The 22,251-nt window shown below is 38.1% G+C and overlaps 1 protein-coding gene and 1 long non-coding RNA gene across 3 annotated transcripts; one reads left to right on the forward strand and one right to left on the reverse strand.

Moving 5' to 3' along the window:
• Positions 1-5,338: 5,338 nt before the first annotated feature.
• LOC133525003 (uncharacterized) lies at positions 5,339-6,272 on the reverse strand. Its single transcript, XR_009800505.1, has 2 exons — positions 5,812-6,272; positions 5,339-5,517 (listed from the first exon to the last, which is right to left on the reverse strand). It is a non-coding gene; the product is annotated as an uncharacterized LOC133525003 (long non-coding RNA).
• Positions 6,273-6,598: 326 nt separating this feature from the next.
• LOC133525001 (uncharacterized) lies at positions 6,599-9,477 on the forward strand. Of its 2 annotated transcripts, XM_061861186.1 has the most exons (3): positions 6,599-7,222; positions 7,304-7,381; positions 8,080-9,477. In XM_061861186.1, the coding sequence occupies exons 1-3, from the start codon at positions 7,030-7,032 to the stop codon at positions 8,694-8,696; spliced, it is 888 nt and encodes a 295-aa protein (XP_061717170.1). In that variant the 5' UTR covers positions 6,599-7,029; the 3' UTR covers positions 8,697-9,477. The 2 variants fall into 2 exon arrangements, with proteins under 2 accessions (XP_061717170.1, XP_061717171.1); XM_061861187.1 differs by lacking the exon at positions 7,304-7,381 and having other exon boundaries at positions 6,601-7,222; positions 8,080-9,476.
• Positions 9,478-22,251: the final 12,774 nt, after the last annotated feature.

The raw sequence follows: 22,251 nt of genomic DNA on the forward strand, positions 1-22,251 counted from the left end.
AAAAATATAAATATTTTTCAAATACTTACCTTAATTCCTTTTTCTGTTCTATGAAAGAGTACTAATAAAATCACAACTCTATTATTTTAGGTTTGCGATTTCTGCTCCCTGTACTATGAAACACAAGGGATGACATTTTTGCGACAGTTTTGTATAGATAGATTATTTATCGCTAGAACATTACGATTTCGGTATAAAGGTCAAGTCAATGACCGCTATTGCAACCTTAATTTTTTTTTACTATAGATGGCCACTTCACCCATACGCGAAATATTGATGTTATTGACAAATGCCGGGATAATGGTGTAATTCTGATATGCCTCCCACCACATTCGTCTCACCGAATGCAGCCTTTGGATGTATCATTCATGAATCCATTCAAAACGTATTATGCCAAGGAAATTGATACATGGCTAAAAAATCATCCACGCAGCGTAGTGACTGCATTTCAAGTAGCAGAATTAGTGGGGAAGGCGTACATGAGGGCTGCTACATTAGAGGTCGCCGTTAATGGATTCCGTAACAGCGGAATATTCCCATTCAACCGCAATCAATTCAGAGACCACGACTTCGCTGTGCAAGACGACGACGATGTTGTCGATAGGGATCATATTGAACCAGCGCATCTTCCATTACCATGTCCTTCCGATGTACAGAACGAAGAAGATAAAGACCTGAGTGTGGATGAGGAATCATCTCCAGCTCCAGTGATATCCCCGATCGTTTCAGCTACTGAATTAGCTATGCTCCTGGCGACAACAAGTGCTGAAACGACGCACCTCTCATTACCACCTGTTTTAACTGTCACACAAACCACACCACCAAAAAATTCTAGTGCTGTACAGAACGACGAAGATGATGACCTGAGTGTGGATGAGGAATCAGCTCCAGCTCCAGTGATATCCCCGATTGTTTCAGCTACTAAATCAGTTATGCACCTGGCGACAACAAGTGCTGAACCGGCAGACCTCCCACTACCATCTGTTTTAATTGGCACACAAACCACACCACCGTCAAATTCTAGTGCTGAAATATCTTCACTGCTAGTCCCATCCCCTTCAGGTTCGGCTCCATCGAGTCTAGGATCACTTGCCTTGACTGCTATCCAATCTGTTCTCTCATGGGATTCAGGTGCTGAATCAACTCCACTTCCAGTCGTACCCCATACTGAATCAGCAACGCCACCGTCGACTTCAAATAATAAATTAGTTCATTCTGCAGCCTCATCCACTTTAACAGGGGCACATATTACACGCTTGTCGATTTCAAAGTTTTCCGTGAAACCGGCTGAAATCAATCCCTTACCCAAGATTCAGTCAAAAGGCAAGAAAACAGATCAAGTAACACAGCTCCGAGGTGGGAAACCTTTATTGGTGACCAGTTCACCGTACAAAAATGAGTTACAGGAACAACTGACCAAAAAACAAGCAATACTAGGGACCTCAAAAAGTAAGACGAAAAAAATTATGCCTGATAAAAAGAAAACTACAAAGAAAAAGTCTGGTAAAGAAAATAAAGAAAAGAAGACACCTGTAAAAAAGAAGATACCTGCTAAAGAAAATGAAGAAAAGAAGATACCTGTAAAAAGAAGACACCTGCTAAAGAAAATGAAGAAAAGAAGATACCTGTAAAAAAGAAGATAACTGCTAAAGTAAAAGAAGAAAAGAAGATACCTGTAAAAAAGAAGATAACTGCTAAAGTAAAAGAAGAAAAGACGTTACGTGTAAAAAAGAAAATAGCTGTAAAAGAAAATGAAAAAAAGAAGATAGCTGTAAAGAAAAAGATTGAAAGTTCATCTAGTGAGAGTGATGAGGATGAGCCTGTAAAAAAGAACATACCTGTTAAAGAAAATAAAAAGAAGATAGCTGTAAGGAAGAAGATTTTACAAAGTTCATCTAGTGAGAGTAACGAGGTCGAGCCACCATTAATGAGCTCCGACGAAAGCGACACTGCTGAAGATGAAGAGTGCATTTATTGCCTTAGTCAATATTCAAATGACATTGCTGGAGAAAAGTGGATACAGTGTACTAAATGTTTTCGGTGGTGTCATGAGTTGTGTGCTGGTGTAGAGCCGCACACCAAAACATTTTTTTGTGATCTTTGCAAGGATTAGGTATGTATAAGTTGTAAGAGTAATAGTATTATCTTAATAAATAATTTAAATAAGAAGGATTTATTTCATTTCACTATTAGGGATGAATTCCCATACTTGCGCGTACATACCCAATACACGGTGGGAAAGAGTATCCCTACAGATTTTAACCAACGATTCTAGTGACTATTTGGACAAAAAAAGTAATATATACATTGCTGGATAAAGCCTAATTTTTTAGATATTCATTTAAATCAGTAATTCACGAGTTGAAAAATCTCAAGGGTTACACGCTTTAATAATAATATCAGATGTTTATCTGATATTTGTTGTCTTGAGCTCTTAATAATCAACTGACATCATACGGTTTCGTTCACAAGGAAGTACTATCGTTAATTTTTTTTTTTCCAGAAATTAATTAAGTTAATGAGGCAGTTTTGGACCCATGTTGATATAACATTGTTTACTCGTATTAGCACTAGGAATCCATAGTTAAAAATCTGTCGGTATACTCCTTCCCACCCTGTATAGGATATCCCATAAGCATTGCCAAAAAATTAAGTATCTTAATATGGGATACCATACACCGACAAAAATGCTGAAAATTTGAAATTTTGCCAAAAAATTAAGTGTATCCCAATATGGGATATCCATTAGGTTCATAATATGGGATATCCCATGATAGGGGTGTATGGTATTTTACAGCATTTTTGTCGGTAGTTACAAAAGTATGAATGGTAGAAGAATACAACTTCATAGCAATGTAAAATATAACATTTCGAATGAATTATTTTTAGTTTGATCAGTATACTGTTATAAAAGTTTATACAAAAAGATGTTCATACAAAACTATCCCATAATGGGGCCCTCTCCCCTAAAGGTACCTGCATATACAGACTATTGGTCAAAAGAAAATAGATATCCACCTATTGCCGACACCATGTCGTTGAAAAAGTATCAATCTATTCGTCGCTATATATTCATTTCTACAACAACCTACTTGATGACGGCGACCGATACTATAAGATTCGACCTTTGGTTCAGATGGTACGAGAAAATGTCATCAAGGTTGATCACTAAACTACGAGTAGATTAAGGGCCAGTTGCACCATGCCCATTTGATGTACTGATCATGTGTAAATATGGCGCTAGCGAATGCTAACTGCATATTTGGGTTGCACCACGCTATGTGTCCGTTAAAAAGTTACGCTGCCTTTAACCGGTGGTAGAGCACTGGTTAACAGCAAAGTCGTTCGATAAATATGGCGGCGCTTTTTGGAAATCGTCCGTATTTCACGAATTTATGTTTGATTATTAAATAATTTGAGTAAAAAGTAATGTAAATTATTAAAAATATATTTATAACAATAAAAAGGTGGAAATATCTAAACGCAAAAACGTGTGATAGTTGACATAATGGTTTTAAATGTCATTTTAGTTGCGAGACTACTTGTGTTTCATAAAATACATTAATTTGTTCCGGATATTCAAAGAAAAGGTGTGTTTTAAATTGAAATCGAGTGCAGAATGAGTTTAAGTTGAGGATAAGACCAGATTGATGCTATCACAGGTTAACAAATACGTCCCATAAAGTGAAACTCGACGGCATGTAATGAACACTATTTATCGACAGACTGGTCATTAAAATCAATTTAAAACGCTCTCTGTTTATTGGAATCAAGATAAGAATGTTATATCCCTTGGAAATATTAGTGGACTAACTATGATATTCGAAAACAGCGAGATGACAACTATAAACATATACAAAGTCGGCCTCTGAAAATCGTAACCCAGAAGAGAAGTGAACTATATTTATAACTATAAAATCACACAAAACAAGATGCTACATATGAAATCAAGTATTTTAGTGCGAAGAAAATGTATTGGACAATTCCAGACCAGTCGGCATAATAGGTTATATATAAGTGGGCAAAATGTGTACCTAATGTAAAACTGATTATAATACTTCAATTCATACATACTTGCTTGTGTTTTATTTGCTTTTACAACATATCTTATTCATTAACCCTAGAAACAACAACTTTGCAAGTAATTAACTAAAACAGTTTTATTTATGGTGATATTTATATTTAAATTAATATTTATTAGAATACAAAGTTACAATTAGATTTAACCATTAACAGCTCCAAAAATCTACATTTATTTTGAGTGTGGGCTACCTGGGTATCTCTTATCTTCAATTATTACATTATACCTATTATAGGGTCCCGCACCCGTTAGCAACATGGCATGGCAGGGCGTCCTTCAGCATATTGCCGAGGCATCCCTACACATTGAGCTCTGCTTTTGAATGTCAAGGTATCCCTCTGGAATTTTCAGGTTTACCACAGAGTCTTAGAAATGCCAGATGTTCTTAGCATTTGTTTGTGTGAGGGATGCCTCGGCATGCCCTGACATACTTACCTTGATACTACGCCAAAGGATCTCTTACTGTGTCTAGACAATAGTGGCCTCCGAGCCTAATAAAGTAATTCTTCTGGAAATATCGAATATACATGAGAACAACTAAGTAGTTTAATAGGTATAACCTGCGGTGGCAGCATGGTTCCATTTTTATCCACTTGTCACTATGCCTGTCACTTTTGCACATACATACTTGTTAGAACATGACAGGCATGGTGACAAATGATAAAGAGCTGACCATCTTAATTGTTTCCTTTCATACTGGATAACATTTATAAATATAACAGCCAATACCTGGGTTAGATAAAATATAATATGGCCTCCCTTCTGTCACCTGAATTTTACTTGTATTCAACCAGTCATAAAGTGAAGTCGCATATAAATAAATTACAATGTAACAATTGTATGTAACCCTAGCCATGTATTGGAAATAACATAACAGTTAATTAGTAAAAATATAATCCATAGGTCTTAATTTACAAAAGAGCATTACAACATACTTTAGAGAATGTGTAAACCCATAATAAAAGGCCCTCAGATTGATTTTATTTGTTTTACCCATACCAGTTTTTCAACAGCCCATGCATGTTTCATAAATGATTTATATCATGATCACCCCAATAAAGAAAAAAATAAATAATAGTTGGAATAAACAAGTGAAGTCACCAGTATGACAGAAAATATAATAAGTAGGCACTTAAATATAATTGTGAAATAATATATTATATGTCAATGAGTTGTTGATTTCTCTCCGGATAACCTTTTACCTCCATTAGTCACTACCTAAAAAGGATTTAGTGTAAGATGGAAAATAAAGTAAGATAAGGTAACTAAAAATGTATTTTATTATCAAAAATTAAATTCAGATATCATTTATAATACTTTATTTTTCGCAACAAGTTTTTCCAGTTAATCTAGTGTATGATTCTTTGATTTCTTGAATCGATTCACTTGTGTGTAACTTTCATCTTGTATTCCATATCAAATGGTGTATATCAAACCTGAAAAGAAAGTAACATGAAATTATTGTGCATAAAAATATATTGTGATCCGTTTCAACCATTGGCAAAAAGAAAATGCTTAGATCAAGCAGGTTTAAATTAAAGTACAAAAGTAACTTGAATATCTGCTACTAACAGAACTAACAGTTATGTTTATGTATTATTGTGTCAACAATATATGTAATTGGAAATGTTGCCCCAACTGTCGGTATTAGTAGGTAGCGTAGGTAATTCCTTGTGCTTAGGGCTCTGAAAGTAGTTAGGGATACGTATTAAACGAATAAGATAACTTACCGGGCAATGCAGCTCCTTGTTTGATTCGGCTTTGCAGCTTGGAAAGCACTTGGCCACTGAACAATCGTAGTCAGCAGTTTCACTTTAAAGTGCCATGAAGATACATTGTTTTTAATATAATCATAAATATATAGAAGATTGGCATGGCATAACTTGTGTAGTATTTAGATTTAAAACCTGAAAAGAAATTAGTTCGCGCCTACAAAAGTTTTCTCGTTGTTGAAAAATTTGACAACTCTGACATTTATGACTGGGTTGCTATATGAAAAAATAATTCTACCATAAAAATTTTGGTAGGAACGCGTTCATAGTATGGCCTCACGATTAGCGACGACATTCTGTTATTTTATAGTTGGTGCAACGCATTTTATTTAGCAATCGTTAAGACCCCCACGTAAGCGTTAAAATTTAGCGAACTGTGCTTACGTTAGCAGGTGGTTTGGTGCAACTGGCCCTAAGTGTAGATGAAATGATGGTCCCGTAAAGGAAAAAAACAGGCAACCGTAAGCAATACGTGAAAAATAAGCCGAAAAAGTGGGGTTTTAAAATATTTGTTCGTGCTATGCTGTTGAGGTATCCGGTTTTATTTATGATTTTATCATGTATGGCGGCGATAATACATTTACTATTGATTCAATGACTTTACACCAGTGGAGACAAATATGGGATTAGGCGCCAAGGTCGTGATTGCTCATAAATATCAATCCGGGCGAAATATATTTGTCTATAAAGGGCTTCGCGGGTCCAATATTCATATTTATTGCCCGAACGAGCCCACTGACGGCGAAGACCTACCCGTCTATGTATCAACCTTCGATTCTCGTAGGGTACCACACATAAAAAAAAACGCCAAATTATAGGGGAAAAGCGATCGCGAATAGGTAAAGAACTTCTAGGTAAATCCACGTACGTATGGCGGCGCGATGAAGCTCGCAAATTAGGCTGCCCCCACATTGGGCGTTGGCCGAGCGTACGCGTTTCCTGAGCGTGCTGCCGGCGTCGGCGCGGCGCGGACGTCGCGTCAGCGCACCGACTGCGGGGCGCGGGCTTCGCGTTGTCCAGCGCCGCGCGGGCGCTGCGTGAACGCCGCGCAGACGCCGCGCTTACGTCGCGTTCCACGGGCGTTCGGCCGCCCGTGCCCCCCGCACACATTCCCCCCCGCGCCCGCTAGCATCTCAGTCAGTCACAAGGCGGACAGTGTTGTGTACACACGTTACAATGGAATCTGACTCGGAGAGAGAAATAAATATCGAAAATTTCATTCAAGTAATACAAAATCGTCCAGCAATATGGGACATGTCCAAGAGGGAGTACAGTGATCGTATTGCAAAAAAGAAAGCGTGGGAAGAAATCAGTACTTTATTCATAACAGATTTTGCAACGAAAAATACAAAGCAAAAAAATGAAGAAGGTAAGTGTTAAATTTTAGTATTTTGGCATGGCAGTGCACCTTCTTCGGACACGAAGTAATCGGCAAACTTATTTCTTTCAGTTATACCTCTTGAGAATTGTAAAACTTGTTCTTCTTCTGGGTCAGTGTTTGGGTTACAATCGAGTCCAGAAATCGATGGTATGTCAATTTGCGGTCTGCTAGTCTTCCTTGATCTAACAAAATTGTGCAATATGCAACAAGTTTTAATAATTTCTTCACTAAATTCAAGTCCAATATTTAACGGTCTGTGGAGGATACTCCATTTTCCTGTCATAATACCAAATGTACATTCTATGTATCTCCTTGCACGACTAAGTCTATAGTTATAAACTCTTTGTTTATGTGTCAAATTTTTACCAGCATAAGGTCGTTGCATGTAACCTGATAAGGGAAAAGCTTCGTCGCCTACTAGCACAAAGGGAAGCGGTTCACCGTTTTCTGTTAATGGAGTTGGTTCGGGGATGCCTAACACATTTTCTTCTATATTCTTATGAAAACTGCTATTATTGAAAATCGTCGAGTCAGAACTTTTTCCATAGGAACCCACATCTACATAAATGTATTCATAATTTGAATTGCACACCGCCAATATGTTTATTGAAAAATATCTTTTATAGTTATAGTAAAGTGAACCGCTATCGCATGGCCTAATCATTCTGATGTGTTTGCCATCAATGGCGCCTATGCAGTTAGGGAAATTTGCGTTCAAATTAAAGTTGTTTGCAATATTTATCCAGTCTGATGTTTTCTTGGGTGGCATGCAAATATGAAATAAGTTTTTTATGATGGCTTCACAAGTCGTCTGTATAAATTTATATTGATGTATTTTTTTTCAGCTCTAAAATTACAAAAGAAATGGAAAAGTATCAGAGATGCGTACACGAGGGACAGAAATAAAAAATCTAAAAGTGGATCGGGAGCAACTACAAGTAGAGACTACGTATATTCACATTGTTTGTCTTTTCTTAACCGATTATCAAATACTCGGCCTTTGAATAATTCACAAAAAGAAAACCAGAATCCTCGCCCGAATTCTAGAAAAGAAACCGTCGAAGTAAATAGTGATGAAGACAACTCTGAGAATCTCATCAAAATTTTAACTGCAAGGATGGAAAATAAGAAAGAAAAAAATAATCCGGATTACAATTTTTTTATATCATTACTGGATGATTTTAACACCATCAGTTCAGAATATAAAATGGACGCGAAAATGGAAATAATGAGTATCATAAAAAAATACATGCAGATGTCTAAATATTCCAACCAAAATTCTAATAATAACGGAGGTTATTTTACGCCAATGGGAACGTCTTTCTCGTCTCACGTGCCCCATGCACAAACACCCGAAACATCGCAAAATTTTTACACTTCATCGCCTTCGCATTCTCAGCTAAGCGATACTACACAAGAGCCATTTTATAGCGACCTGTTTTGCGATGATGGTGAAAATTAGATATTGATTAGCTATCTTATATGAATATTACCTCAGATTAATACCTACACAGAATGGAACATAAGAGATATACAAAATATATCTTATTTTGTGGGTGATTTTGCATGATTTGTCAAATTATTTAAGTGATAACCGTTCTGTACACTGTAATACTTAATTAAAATATATTGTTATTCTTTCATCTATTATTAGTTTCATTTCATATCATATAAAGCTCAAATCCTTACCTTATAGTAATAACCAGCTTTTCTTCAGGTGTCACAGGAAGTCTAAAGTTTGAATCTTGATACTGTATATCATTTTCAATTATCTCTAAAAGTTCACAGAATGTCGCCCTAGGCATTCGTAAATATTCATAAAAATGTTTTTCGTTATATTTTATATGCTTGCTATACAAAATATAATAGTCACTCTCTTGTAAACAATATGACCATAATGGATCTTGCCAAAGCCGTTTAGTTTTCGTCCTACATTTCTTTTTTATTTTCCGTTTGAGTAGTAAAGCTAACAGCAGTGTTTCCTCGTCAGAATCCATTCTAGTGACTGACCCTAGCGGGCGACGACGGGGGCAATGAGTGCGAGGGGCACGGCGCGGGCGGCCGAGCGCTTAAGACGCGACGTCGGCGCGGCGCTTGCGCAGCGCTTGCATGGCGTTCGATGGCGCGACGCCCGCGCCCCACAGACGGCGCGCTGACGCGACGCCCGCGCCGCGCCGACGCCGGCAGCACGCTCAGAAAACGCGTACGCTCGGCCAACGCCTAATGTGGGGGCAGCCTTAATGAATTTCGGCGACGTCGTTCCAGCCAATGTTCCCACCGAAAATGTAGCTCGCAAAGCTAAACAGGAGACAGGAGGAGGAGGAGGAGGAGGAGGAGGAGGAGGAAGAGTTGGGGTTATTTAAAATGAATTCCGTTATTGCTTCTTTGTGGGAGCTTAAGTACGGTGTAGAGTTCAGCGGGTCGATTCACGAGATAGCCCTAGATAAATTTTATATGATGTACTGGACCCAGACCCAGCTCTTCCTTTGGAAGAAGTTTTTAAAGGAAGACGACATCGGCCAAATTAGATTGGACGCGACAGTCTAGTTAAACAAATTCAGCGTGCTGACGACTCAAAAAGACCTATATTTTTATATCAGGCTGTCTGTGGTTTCAGAAAAAAAATTCTTCCGCTTTTCCAAATGATATCAGAAAAGCACGACATAAACACACTTACTTACTGGATTCGAGAGTGGCTACGCTGTGGAGGCTCATCTCCCAGTCGTCACGGACTACTCACTGGCACTGTTGAATGCTGTCTCATTAGCGTTCAATAATAAGGATCTACAAACCTACGTGGATGAATGTCTCCTCGTTGATAGAAATTCGGGCAATTTTCTATTTCAACGCCCACAATGCCTAATTCATAGATATTGCACATTTAGTGAAATTAGTTACTCGATGGGACTGTTATCAGAAAAATTCGCTAAAAAAAGATTTCTTTGTACATTGTGTTGGTTTCTTGAGTACACTTACCGACATAGAAGAGGCAATTCAAATGTGTACGGACGTTATGATCGTGGCTCGCTCAACGCATGAAGACATAGAGGACAAAGAAAGTCTCTGTTTCGCTGCAAGTACAAGACTTGTCAATAAGTTGAAGCACTTCAATCTTTCCCAAGATACGGGTGACTTTTTCGACGCTCAAGGTCATGGCGAGTCAGAACCCTGCGTAGGTTTTGATACAGATGTGTTTGATCGCAACGTAATTCGATCAAACAGCGTTATTAGTGAAATAATAAGAAATATTGACTTGGACAGCCTCAACGATGAAAATTTAAAGGACGGTCGATTAAATCCGTACCACTGTCCCGATTTCTGTACGCATTTCTTAAAATTGTTCAAACATTTTGTATACGGCGGTAATGGTCGGAGGGTCGGAACACGAGTCGCAAGAACTTGTTGCCACTTCAGCTCGAAGCGAGGAATATTTTAAAGAGCTGAAAAAGCTGGTCTTTTCGAAGGCCACATCGATTCGCATCGACAAATTTTTGGTCACACATCTGCGATCATTGGAGGGCACGTGTAACCTTCTGAACTTCCTTCCTTCCGAAAAGGAAAAATCTACAGAAACGAAATCTTCAGACAAATATCGTGTAAAAGAAATAAAAGAAGAGTCTATTGCCGCGACTGGTGTATTGACACCTACATCACCAACCACTGAATTAGTCGGCGATTCAACAAACACACCCCAATCAAATGCCAGTGTGAAAATAGCACAGTGTTTGAAAGAAGAGGATTGGAGAGGTCTTAATAAAACCACAAATTTTAACGAAAAACCTCCCGCAAAGAAAAAGAAAAGGGGGAAATACTTCGAGGCATATCCAGATATGGATATTGTCCACAAACGGCCTCGGTTAAATGCTCGGTTACCTTTACTGTCTAACGGTAACCGATTAAAACCAGTTGAGGAGTGTCTTTTCAAAAGGGCTTATTTTCACTTTCAACTTTTTTTTAACTATGAATGTAGTTTTGCTAAAATTAGAAAAATACATGTATACTTTGAGTTTCAAGTTCTAATAAGTCTTCTTGTCCTCAAAAAAAACTAATTCAAAAATCAAAGTCCGGATCAAAACGCCTTATTTCTCTCTTATAATATGAGAAACAAATAGGCCTTTTTATAAGTATACATTATTTTTTATCTACGTTGAATCAGAACTTTTTGTAGGACTCTAAAATTTGAAGCTGGCCATAAAAAAACCAGATAAAGAAAAAAACAAATGCATTGGATACCTTTTGTCAATAGCGTTGGAATAATTTCCCGATAGTAAATAATTAATTTTATTATGGCACCTAAATCGCTTTTAGATTTAACAATGATCGCTATTTCAAAACGATTAGCAATCAAAGCTATATATTCTTTTCATTGGATGAAGGGTAATAGAAAAAAAAAGTAAGTTGAAACATTTATTTCATTTAAAATGGGCTCTTACATTTTACTCAAAAACAAACGGAAAAGTTATTACTTCCGAATTCTTGATAAGTAATTTTATTAATGTGTATCCTATATTTTCTTTCAGTATGGCTAAGATGGTCGGTTCGGTTCTTTATCATTTGTCACCATGCCTGTCCCGTTCTGACTAGTATGTAAGTGCGAAAGTGACGCATGACATGACAGGTGATAAAAATGCTACCATGATACCGCTGCAGATGTCTATACATTAAGAACGAAATTCAAAAGCTTTGTCTACCAAAAAGTATATGTGAAGATCTTTACCATCAGTTTCAATCTGTTTATGATGAAGAAGTATTCCTTGGTCGATGTTATTATTGTACTTTAATGTCTTCTTCCGACTCAGACACGTAATAAAGATTTGTTTTATTATTGAATATTTTTAATACAACATTGATGGCATCGTATCGAAGAGAAAAATCAAGAACAGCTAAAAGTCTTTGTACTGGTTCTGGTAAGTATCTATTTTCACAAGATTTTAACAAACATGACACGTTAATGAGTATAGATAAATTAGCGAGACCGTGGAATGGCATATGTAGTGGTTATATATTTACAGATATTGCATATGCAGTGGTACTGCCTAATAGCACAATATAATACAGTCAGGCGTTCCTCATGGACCAACTACGTATGCACAACTGGTTGTGCCATTAAATATATGTATTCCTAATGGCACAACTACGCACAACTGGCACAACTAAGCACAACTAATGTGCTCTCGAACCATTTCTTATAACACAACTACAATCAAAAGAGGAAATAGATAGCTTTCAGATTAATATCCTATCTAAAGAGATATTGACAGTGATAATGGCCACTTTTCCCACTTATCTTTGCATTATAATATTATTAATAATTATAAACGTCATGATCATGAATGACATTTATTTTGTTTCAAGAAAGTGATTATTCTTATGAGCTTAATATTGTTTTTTGTGTAAAAGTATATCCAGACTACAAGCATGTCTTTGTCAGAAGACGAAGCAATTGTATACGTCGATAATAAAGGCGGGAACTCGGGGCGGGAAGGTATGGTTTCGACTTTGCGACGAGAGGCCGCGTGGTCATGCCAGGTAGTTGTGTAATTAGGAACTAAAATTAAATCCTTGATAAACCAGTTGTGTCTATGGGAAGGATTTCGAAAAAAATATTCCTTATGGCACAACCAGTTGTGCATACGTAGTTGGTCCATGAGGAAAGCCTGAATACAGTAGATATACATCGAACAAAGGTACATCGCGCGGTTTGTATGTGTGCGTGCCGTGTTCGTACGCGCGCGGCCCGCGTCACATGGAAACGGCGGGACTTGAATATGCTTGAATCAGGCCGGCGCCCCACTGCAGCGCACGCTATGTACACGACCCACGTTCCTATACAAAATTTCGTGGGCTTGCCCACGGTTTGTATTAAAACGTGGGCCGTGGATGTAGCGTGCGCAGCAGTGGGGCGCCGGCCTCAGTCCGGGCTGCGCCGCCGCCGTGTTTAGAGCGTTGTCACTCGAAACGAGAAAAATGTCATCAGTGCGCGGTCACGACAGTACTTACTGCAGTGTGTATGGCTGTTTACAAAACAATATTTAAATTGTAAGATAGGTAGGTCTCTCAGTTTATGAGAAAATGAATGAGATCGAGCTTACAATTACCCTGTCATTGTTTTCCTAAACAATATTTTTTTAATTATATGTAGGATGCGGATCTATTTTACACTAAACAATAATAACCAATAGTTCTGTACATCAAGAAAAAGACTACAAATAGACGAGCAATATTTTAATGTAGCTTATTTGTGTTCTGTCAAATGTTTTGTCAATAAATATGTTTTATTTGAATTACATATATATGAACTTTTGTTTGTTATACAACTATATACACGTATATAAGTTTATCGTACAAGTGTTTAAAATAGATAACACCATTTGTACAAAGTCGTCATAATTTTAGTGTGCTGCTGGTCTATATGGAGTTCTTAGTAAAGTGCCAACTAAAAAAAAATAGAACTGTTTATTTCTTTTTTAATTTTAGGTATTACAAATACTTAGCTTAATCTATATTTACTTTAGATTATATTAGCCAAGACGAATCGTATTCAAGTGTATAGATTATTGTTCACGCCAGCACTGCGTGAAGACCGGATGACGATTTCGGGCCGCGGCCGCCTCACACTTCACCAACGACGCGCACAACGACATGTCGCGTCCGCGCATCAAGCGCCTTTGTTTTTTACATTTTTATTAATATACATTTTTACTGTGTTCAGGGTTGTTTTTGTTGCTGCTCCATCATCAGCCCCAATCCTGGACAATTATTAATTCAATGACATAGGTACGCCAGTATAATAATTCGTTTGTGTACTGATGTGGTACCTATCGAGTATTACTAGCATATTACTTAATATCAACTACATATTGTTTAATAACACCTAACATTCAAAATAAATATAAGTACCTACTTAATTGTTACCAACAAGTTTGTGCGACAACCCTGTGCGCTCAGGGTCAGCAGGCATTGCGCGCTCCTAAAGGGCCGGAGATTGCTTACTGTATTATACTGTGCTAATAGTACTGAAAAATGAAAATTTCAAATATAGAACGCCTATAAACACACAACACCACTACATACCTATGCGATTCCATGGTCTCGATAATTTACGATATTTAAATTACGTGTTAGTTACCTACTTTTTTGTTCCAAAGATGTAGATAGTTCAAACAAGGGTTTCTTGCGATGCTATGTTCTAAATTTAATCTTTCGATATTCATTTCATCATCTTTAAAGTATGATGTCAGTGCTCGTGCCAATCTTGGAATAATAAGTACTCAACGCATTTACTTTAGTTTCATAATAAAATAATTATCTGGACATGGCAAATCGTATTGACGACCACACCAAACATCGAATTATTACAATGCGGGAAAATGGTGAAAAAGTAACTGACATATCCGATGAATTAGGAATTTCGATAAGTTCATTTTCGAAAATGACTAATAAAAACAATTTATTACCTATTTACACCACTAATTCCCTTAAATAAACTATCCTACAGTTAGGTATAATAAATACAAAATATTACATATTTGCCTCTTTATTATTTGATGTTGTTAAACATTTATATTTGATTAATTAAATATTTTGATTGCAGCGACCAACCATATACTTGTGGTGTAAAAGATGGGCCAGTGAAGGAACCGTTAAATGCCACGCATCAAAAGGGCGTCCCAAGAAAACTACCGCAGCAGCCGACAGTCAATTAATTGCAAATGTTTTGGTTCAGCCATTTGTAAGTATTCCGACGTATGCAAACAAGTATCGGCATTTTGACTTTGAAAAAGCTGTTTTCGTTGACGAAAAGACTTTTACAACAAATCAAGATGGACGTGTTACATTGTATCGACCGGAAAACACGAGGTATAACGAAGAAAACATTTTGGCGAACAGGAGAAGTGGCCGCTTATCTTTAGGTTTTCGGGGCTGGATATCATTTTCAGGACCAGGAGAACTTAGAGATGTATTATTGCCCACAGTTAAAAGTTCATTTGGTGAGGATGTAACCATATATTTGGTACAAGACAATTCCTCAGTGCATAATTCAAATCTCGTCCAGACATGGATTGATGATCAAGAAAATTTAGAATTGATAAGTTTGTCCCCTAAGTCACCAGATATGAACGTGATTGAAAATATGTGGGCCATCATGGTTCAAAACTGGGATGCATCACAGATAAGAAATATACACAATTTGAAACAACACGTGCACGAACTGTGGGAGCATTATCGAGGTTTGGACTATTGTCAAAAATTAGTGCAATCGATGGGACGGCGGCTACAGGATGTGATAGATGCGGAAGGCGGTTATACAAAATATTGAAGGATAATTATATTATGCATTACGCTTAAGTCTAATGAATAGCAAAACCACCTGTATTCTGTAGTATGTTAGGTATACTAAGCTTTGTTCTACTTGCTTATGCGTTTTTTTTTAATTCCAGGGCCTGAAACCGAGAAAGGAAATGTGGCACCCGCGCTGATGCAGAATTGGAATAGAGTCATTCACCCAGAGATTTTTTCTTAACATTACGTGAATTGTACCTTAGTGTTTTTAAAGCATGTATTTTATAAATATGGCTGTCCAATAGTTACATGGGCTGTGATACCTTTAAAGTATGTATAGTCCCTCTGCTAAAGTTTTATGACGTAATTAGTAATTCCTGCGACTGTATAGATGACGTACCCAATATTTTTTTCCCCAATCGTTATATTCCTATTCGCTTTTTTCCCCATATTGTTGTATTTCCATACGTCATTATCACCGGCATTTAATTTCTCACACTTTTTTATTTCCTATCATATTTTTCGCTGTAGGCAATGTTTTACCAATCCGTATCGTTCACATACATTCAAATTACCTGTACAATATATTCCCCATAGTCTTTTTTCACCACGGGTTTCAATTTCTGCACATTATTTTCGCTAGACGCAACTTTACCTTTACAACTTTTAGAGCCACCAGCAGAAACTAACTGGATATAATAGTTAGGCTATAATAAGAATAAGTACTGGATCTAAACCTCCTTAGATAATAGGTAACGAGTTTTATCAACACACGACGTTATACGGACAATGTCAATGTCATTGAAACGCATCATGTTAAGATTAATATTTATATTAAATACTTAAAGTGAAAATATATAATTATGATGGAACCAAGTGAAGAAATCAGGGACCGGCCCGCTATCCCTTATAAGGGGTTTTGTAAGGGTTTTGCATAAGGCTTAACTCACCATACCCTTTGCCCGTCGAAACACTTTCATTTTTCTTTTAAAGCCCTTACCTATATTAAAGCTAACCCTTTTGAGTAATCGGTATCCAATACCCTTACAAAACCCTTATCATCCGCTCACCAACACCTTGCATATCGCTTTTAAGGGTTAGCCTTATAAAGGGCTTCCCTTTCAGCATATAAGCGTGCTAATTTAAATCGTCTACCTTGTTCATAAAGCACACATTACTCCAAATCGAATACTAAGCGATCGCCGGCGGCGGCGGCGTTCTTTGATGTTCGCGCGCTTCCGAATGATCGAAGCCGCTGTAGATGAAATACGGTTCAATTTTCAATGGCAAAGAGTTGTGATTGGATGTTGCTTTGCGCGGATCGAGCGGATCGTCACGTCGCTTTTTTCTTCAGTCTTAGACACGCGCCAATGTTATCACTACTACTTACTCGTAATTGACAGTGTTTGTTTTACAAATCTACTACGTAAGTGAGGACTGAAGTGACCATTTTTGTTATTATTGTTGTCCACGCCGTTGCTACTACATACGAATCATACCTACGATGCCAAAACCAAAAGTTGACGCTGTTCACCGGTATTTTTTATTTGATGTGGAAAGTAACAAAAGCCAATGTACATTATGTGGCAACAAGCTAAAGGTAAGGATGTTTTTTTATTTTTTTGATTTGACTAGGTAACATCACTCGCTCGATCAAACAATCACTCGCATGAGTTGCTTGCGTTTCTTAAACCTCAAACCACATCGATAAGAACCTATGCAATACTTCATTCTAATCCATTAATTAACGTGCTTGTAAGTAAACAAACACGGGAGTTATTTCTCATATAATATTTATATTATTAATCACATTCATCTAAATGTTGAATCATACTTGATATTTCACGACATTTTATAAAAACCGGCCAAGTGCGACTCGGACTCGCGTTGCAAGAGTTCCGTACATCACAAGTAATTAAGTACAAGTGAATGCAAATTATACTACGTATCTTTGGCGTCGGCCTAATAAAAAAAAACTTACCGGATGCATTTCAAGACTTGATTGATTAATTTTCTTATGGTATTTATTGTGGTTGGTGGTCAAGGTTCGTTCACAGCTAGAGTGCTCGCAACAAATTGAAGTTTCCTTTGACTTTAGACTTCGTTATTTGTTTATAATATCAAATTCAATTTTGAACTAAAAGTAGTTTGGCCCAGGGCACTTGACACAAACTTTAAACTTAACTCAAGTCTTTCTTTCATCTGATTTTGAACGAAATGGACACATTTATAGATGTGGATTGACGTGGATTTGGACCGTGGAGAATTATTAAAAAAAGCCAGTCATGTTAAACCTGCGGAGCTTTTCCCGATTCGATACAGATTTACTAAGGCGGGATGCCGCTTTAGGCGACTGGACTGCCACTTATGATGCATCGACGGTAGATGAAAAAGTAGCCAACTTCAATACCACCCTCCTAAAACTATTCGACGTTCATGCGACAGTTCGTACAGTAAGGCTGAAGCGGCCACCTGCGCCGTGGATTACTAAGGGTGTCCCGATAGCCATGTCTAGGCGTGATAAAACTTTTCGTGTTTACAAGCGGGATCGGTGCGATACGAACTGGTTTCTTTTTAAAACTGCGAGAAACCGTTGTAACCAGATGGTAAGAGCTGCGAAGCGCCGTTACATCCATGAAAATGTTCTATCTTCTTCTCTTGCTGACACTTGGAAGTTCTTAAGGTCACTTGATGTCAGTAAAACTAAAGGTGATTTGGATTCTTTCACTTTAGAAAAAATAAAATCTCACTTTGCTAAAACCACAACCCGCAACTCAATAGTAAAATTCAATTCTCTCTGCTCCCGATATTGATTCTTTTAACTTTAGTCCTGCATCTCTTGAAGAAATCCGCAAAATTATTTATCCATAAATCTAAGGCTGTGGGCCATGATAGCGTGAGTCGAATTATGGTCATCTACATTCTAGATTACATTCTACCAGTACTTTCGCATATTACATCTTTATGCAATGCAAGGCCTTTGTCATTCCTCTTGAAATAAAAATGAACAACCCCAGTTCTCTTACTCATTTTCGGCCGATCTCTATTCTTTTATTTTTATCTAAAATTCTCGAGGTAGGCCGCTGCGTAATCAAATTTCGAAATTCATTCACCAAAACAATCTTTTATCATCAGTTGTGCGCCAGTCATGGTCCGGAGCAGTCGATCTGCGCCACGCTCTGCCATTTTGCGCTTTTTTTTAATTAAAAATAGTCCTTTTTCGCCGAATAATAATAAATAATAAATAAACCCTAATTGCAACCCTGAATAATGATATACCTGGCCTGTTTGAAGAACACAACTCACCTAATTGTTTATTGCTACGAGTTCAACAAAAAAGTAAGGTTCTTAAACCATATCAGCGTAGTAACAATTCTCAGGAGCTCTTAGGGATGATTCTAGAATTCATCTTGTGGTCGCGAAGCTGCCTAAGGAGGTGATTGTGCAGCTCACGGATTTCCTGTCTCGCCCGCCGGCCATAACCGCTGTGAAGGCCAACCTGTAATCGTAGTTCGAGGACATAAGAATCCGCCAGATTGAAAAATTGATTGACGAAATGGAGCTCGGTGGGTCGAAACCAAGCCAGTTACTGAACGAAATAGAGACCTGGCTCGCGAAAACTTCAACGATGAAACCCTGCAGGTTATGTGGCAAAGTCGCCTACCTACAAACGAGACAACGAGGACGCAGCTGCATCAGTAGGTCAAAATCGCGTGATAGGAGTTCTACACGCGGGCAGCCACGGCGCGCCAAGGGCGACCCGGAATTACTTTGTACCATTTCAAGTTCGGCGAAAAGGCCCAGCATTGCTTCCGGCCGTGTGGGTGGAAACCGTCGAGGTCGGAAAACCTCGTTCGGATAGCCGTAGTTTGTGTTATGGATAGGGAAATTACTGCTGATGGGCGGTACTGGCATGTGACCTGGCGCCGCATGGAGTAGCTGTCGGCGGCCATTAAGAGAGAAAATGGATACATGTCCTGCGAGATGAAGACAACGATCGATAGCCGTTACAAAAGTAATGCTTAACATATTTTTACTACTATGCGGAGATTAACCAAGTGCCATAAACCCTGTGATTTAATAGTACATTACTATAGAGGCCGGGAAACGTAGGGTTGCAGGCCAAGTAGATATAGACGGATAGAAATACGCGGCCGGCAACCCCGTTTCTCGCCGAGATATGTATAGTGCTTTTCTCAAACTTGCAATGAAAACAAAAAATGTAGTTAATTTGTTTTGTGGCTACCTACTCGGCTCCCCACTCTACCAGCGGTGCGATGCGCCGTCGCCGTTGCTTAGCAACGAATATGCACAACAACGGTGATTTGTTGTGCATATTCGTTGCTAAGCAACGGTAGCGTACCTATATTTGTTGATGGTTGAATGCCAAGATGTTGTGTGTCACAATTTGACGTTAAAAACAAAAGAAGGTTGCTTTACAGTCCTAGGTGTGTAAGGCAGTATGAAATTCCTTTAAATATCATCTTCACTTATCGCACCTGATATGTAGTATTTCCGGACCTAATTTGACGCAAGTCATGTCATCATTTCATGGCAAGTTTGAGAAAATTATATTGCATGTACTTCATCATAGAAAATACCACAACGAGAAGAAAATAAATAGAGGACAATGAGTAATTTTGCTCCATATCCTCAATACTTATGAAACCTATGCCAAATGATAACTTCAATGCTATCATTTATTTCATACTATGACAGTTAAGTCGAAGTCGCGGGCCAACATGGTCTTTTTTAAGTATATAAATAGAACCCAGTACGGCAACGGTTTCACCACAGTCACTCAATTTACCAAGAAAATTCAATGTAATCTTGATGAGGGGGCACCATGGTCTAGAAATGCTTAGGGCATCAAAATGTCTTAATCCGGCACTGTGGAAGAATTTAATTTGTACTTTACTATATGTTTAGTTTTTGCGTCGAAAGTAGCATTTGGTTAGCTAATTGCTATTATTAACTTGAGCCATTTATATCCTGCCGGTTAGAGCACAAGTGACATGAACCAATACTAGCTCATAATAATTTCATTGAGTTTCTTGCCAGTTCTTCTCAGCAAGGATTTTTATAAACCTTAGTGGTAAATGTACTTATGTTGAGTTGCTACAGTTTTTAAAATTTGACGTGTAAATGTTTCCTAATGAATTTGACTGTCATCATCCAGAGCTACTGAAGATATGTGGTCCCAGAACTGAAAAACCCAATTGAAAGGTAAAGAATCATTTTGCGAAAACACTAAAATAAACCTTTGTGTTAATACAAACAAAGAACACCCAACAAAACATCTTAGCTTCATTTGCCAGTTTTTAACAGTGAGAAAAATACAAATGTGTATTAATTATTATTGATTTCATATTTATTTTTGAGGCGACATGCCAAAGGAATTAACGATCAGAGCTGACGAAGAGTGATTTTTTATTGCCACCTGAAGTGCCCGATTTGGAAGTAATCAATATCGAAACAGCGGAAGCGCCTTATAAATTTGGCTACGAATTTTGATGCAAAGAGGGAGCGGCAAAAGGTAATTTGGCCTCCAAAAAAAATCAATATTCGAGTGGAGCCACCCGAGTGTACAGAAATCATTACGCTTCATCATTATTCACTTCATTCGTCGTGACAGGGTTATACGAGGGTCACCCCGAAATGATCCGAAATTGAATACTTTAGACTGAGTTAGGATAAAACCTTTGTTGTTATGACATTGTCACAATTTAAACAAAAGTTATGTTATTTATATTTAGAACGTTTAAAATGTACTTGTCGATGAACATAATGGAGCTCACGCGTGAAAATTTCCGTGCCATAATTTATCACAACTTTCGCCGAGGGTTATCTCAAAGTGAATGTCTCAATGAGTTTGTTTCGATATTATTATATTGAAGCACCTAGTCAAACGACAATATATTGCTGGTATGCGGAGTTTCAACGGGGCCGTGTCTCTCTCAGTGCCGTACCTTCTACGGGTCGACCAAAAACAGTGGTCACAACTGAAAACGTCGCAGCTGTGGAAAAAATTATAAAAGTAGACAGGCATGTGACATACGAGTACGACCAGATCCGGGCAACCATAGGCATTGGGATGACTGCAATCCAAACTATTTTGCATAGCGAGTTGGGTGTCAGAAAACTAGTTTACCGATGGGTACCCCATAATTTGTCAGAAGAGCAAAAGACGGCTCGTGGTGCTTGGTGCCGATCTACTCTGAAACGCTTTAACGGAGGGAACTCAAAAGCCGTGTATAATATCGTCTCAGGTGACGAATCTTTGATTTATTCATATGAGCCTGAAAGAAAGTATCAATCGGCAGTTTGGGTCTTTGAAGACGAGGTCAAGCCAACGAAAGTCGTGCGTTCCCGGAGCGTTTCCAAGAAAATGGTCGCCTCGTTCGTTTAAAAAAAAGGGCATATTGCCACAATTCCCTTACAAGAACGAAGAACGGTTACCGCTGATAGGTACACTTCGGTTTGTTTACCAGAGATGTTGGCCGAACTTCGCAGAGGCAACCCGACTCGTCGCGTCATCTTACATCGCGACAATGCGAGCTCTCACACCGCCCGTGAGTCAAAAGATATTTTGGACCCTGAAAACGTTGAGTTGATGACTCATCCTCCGTATAGCCCTGATCTGAGTCCAAATGATTATTTTACGTTTCCCAGAATTAAGGATTTATTGCGTGGTTAGCGATTTAATGACCCAGAAACCGCAGTTGAAGCATACA

This window comes from Cydia pomonella, chromosome 14 (genome assembly GCF_033807575.1).
Source record: "Cydia pomonella isolate Wapato2018A chromosome 14, ilCydPomo1, whole genome shotgun sequence".
NCBI lineage: Eukaryota > Metazoa > Arthropoda > Insecta > Lepidoptera > Tortricidae > Cydia > Cydia pomonella.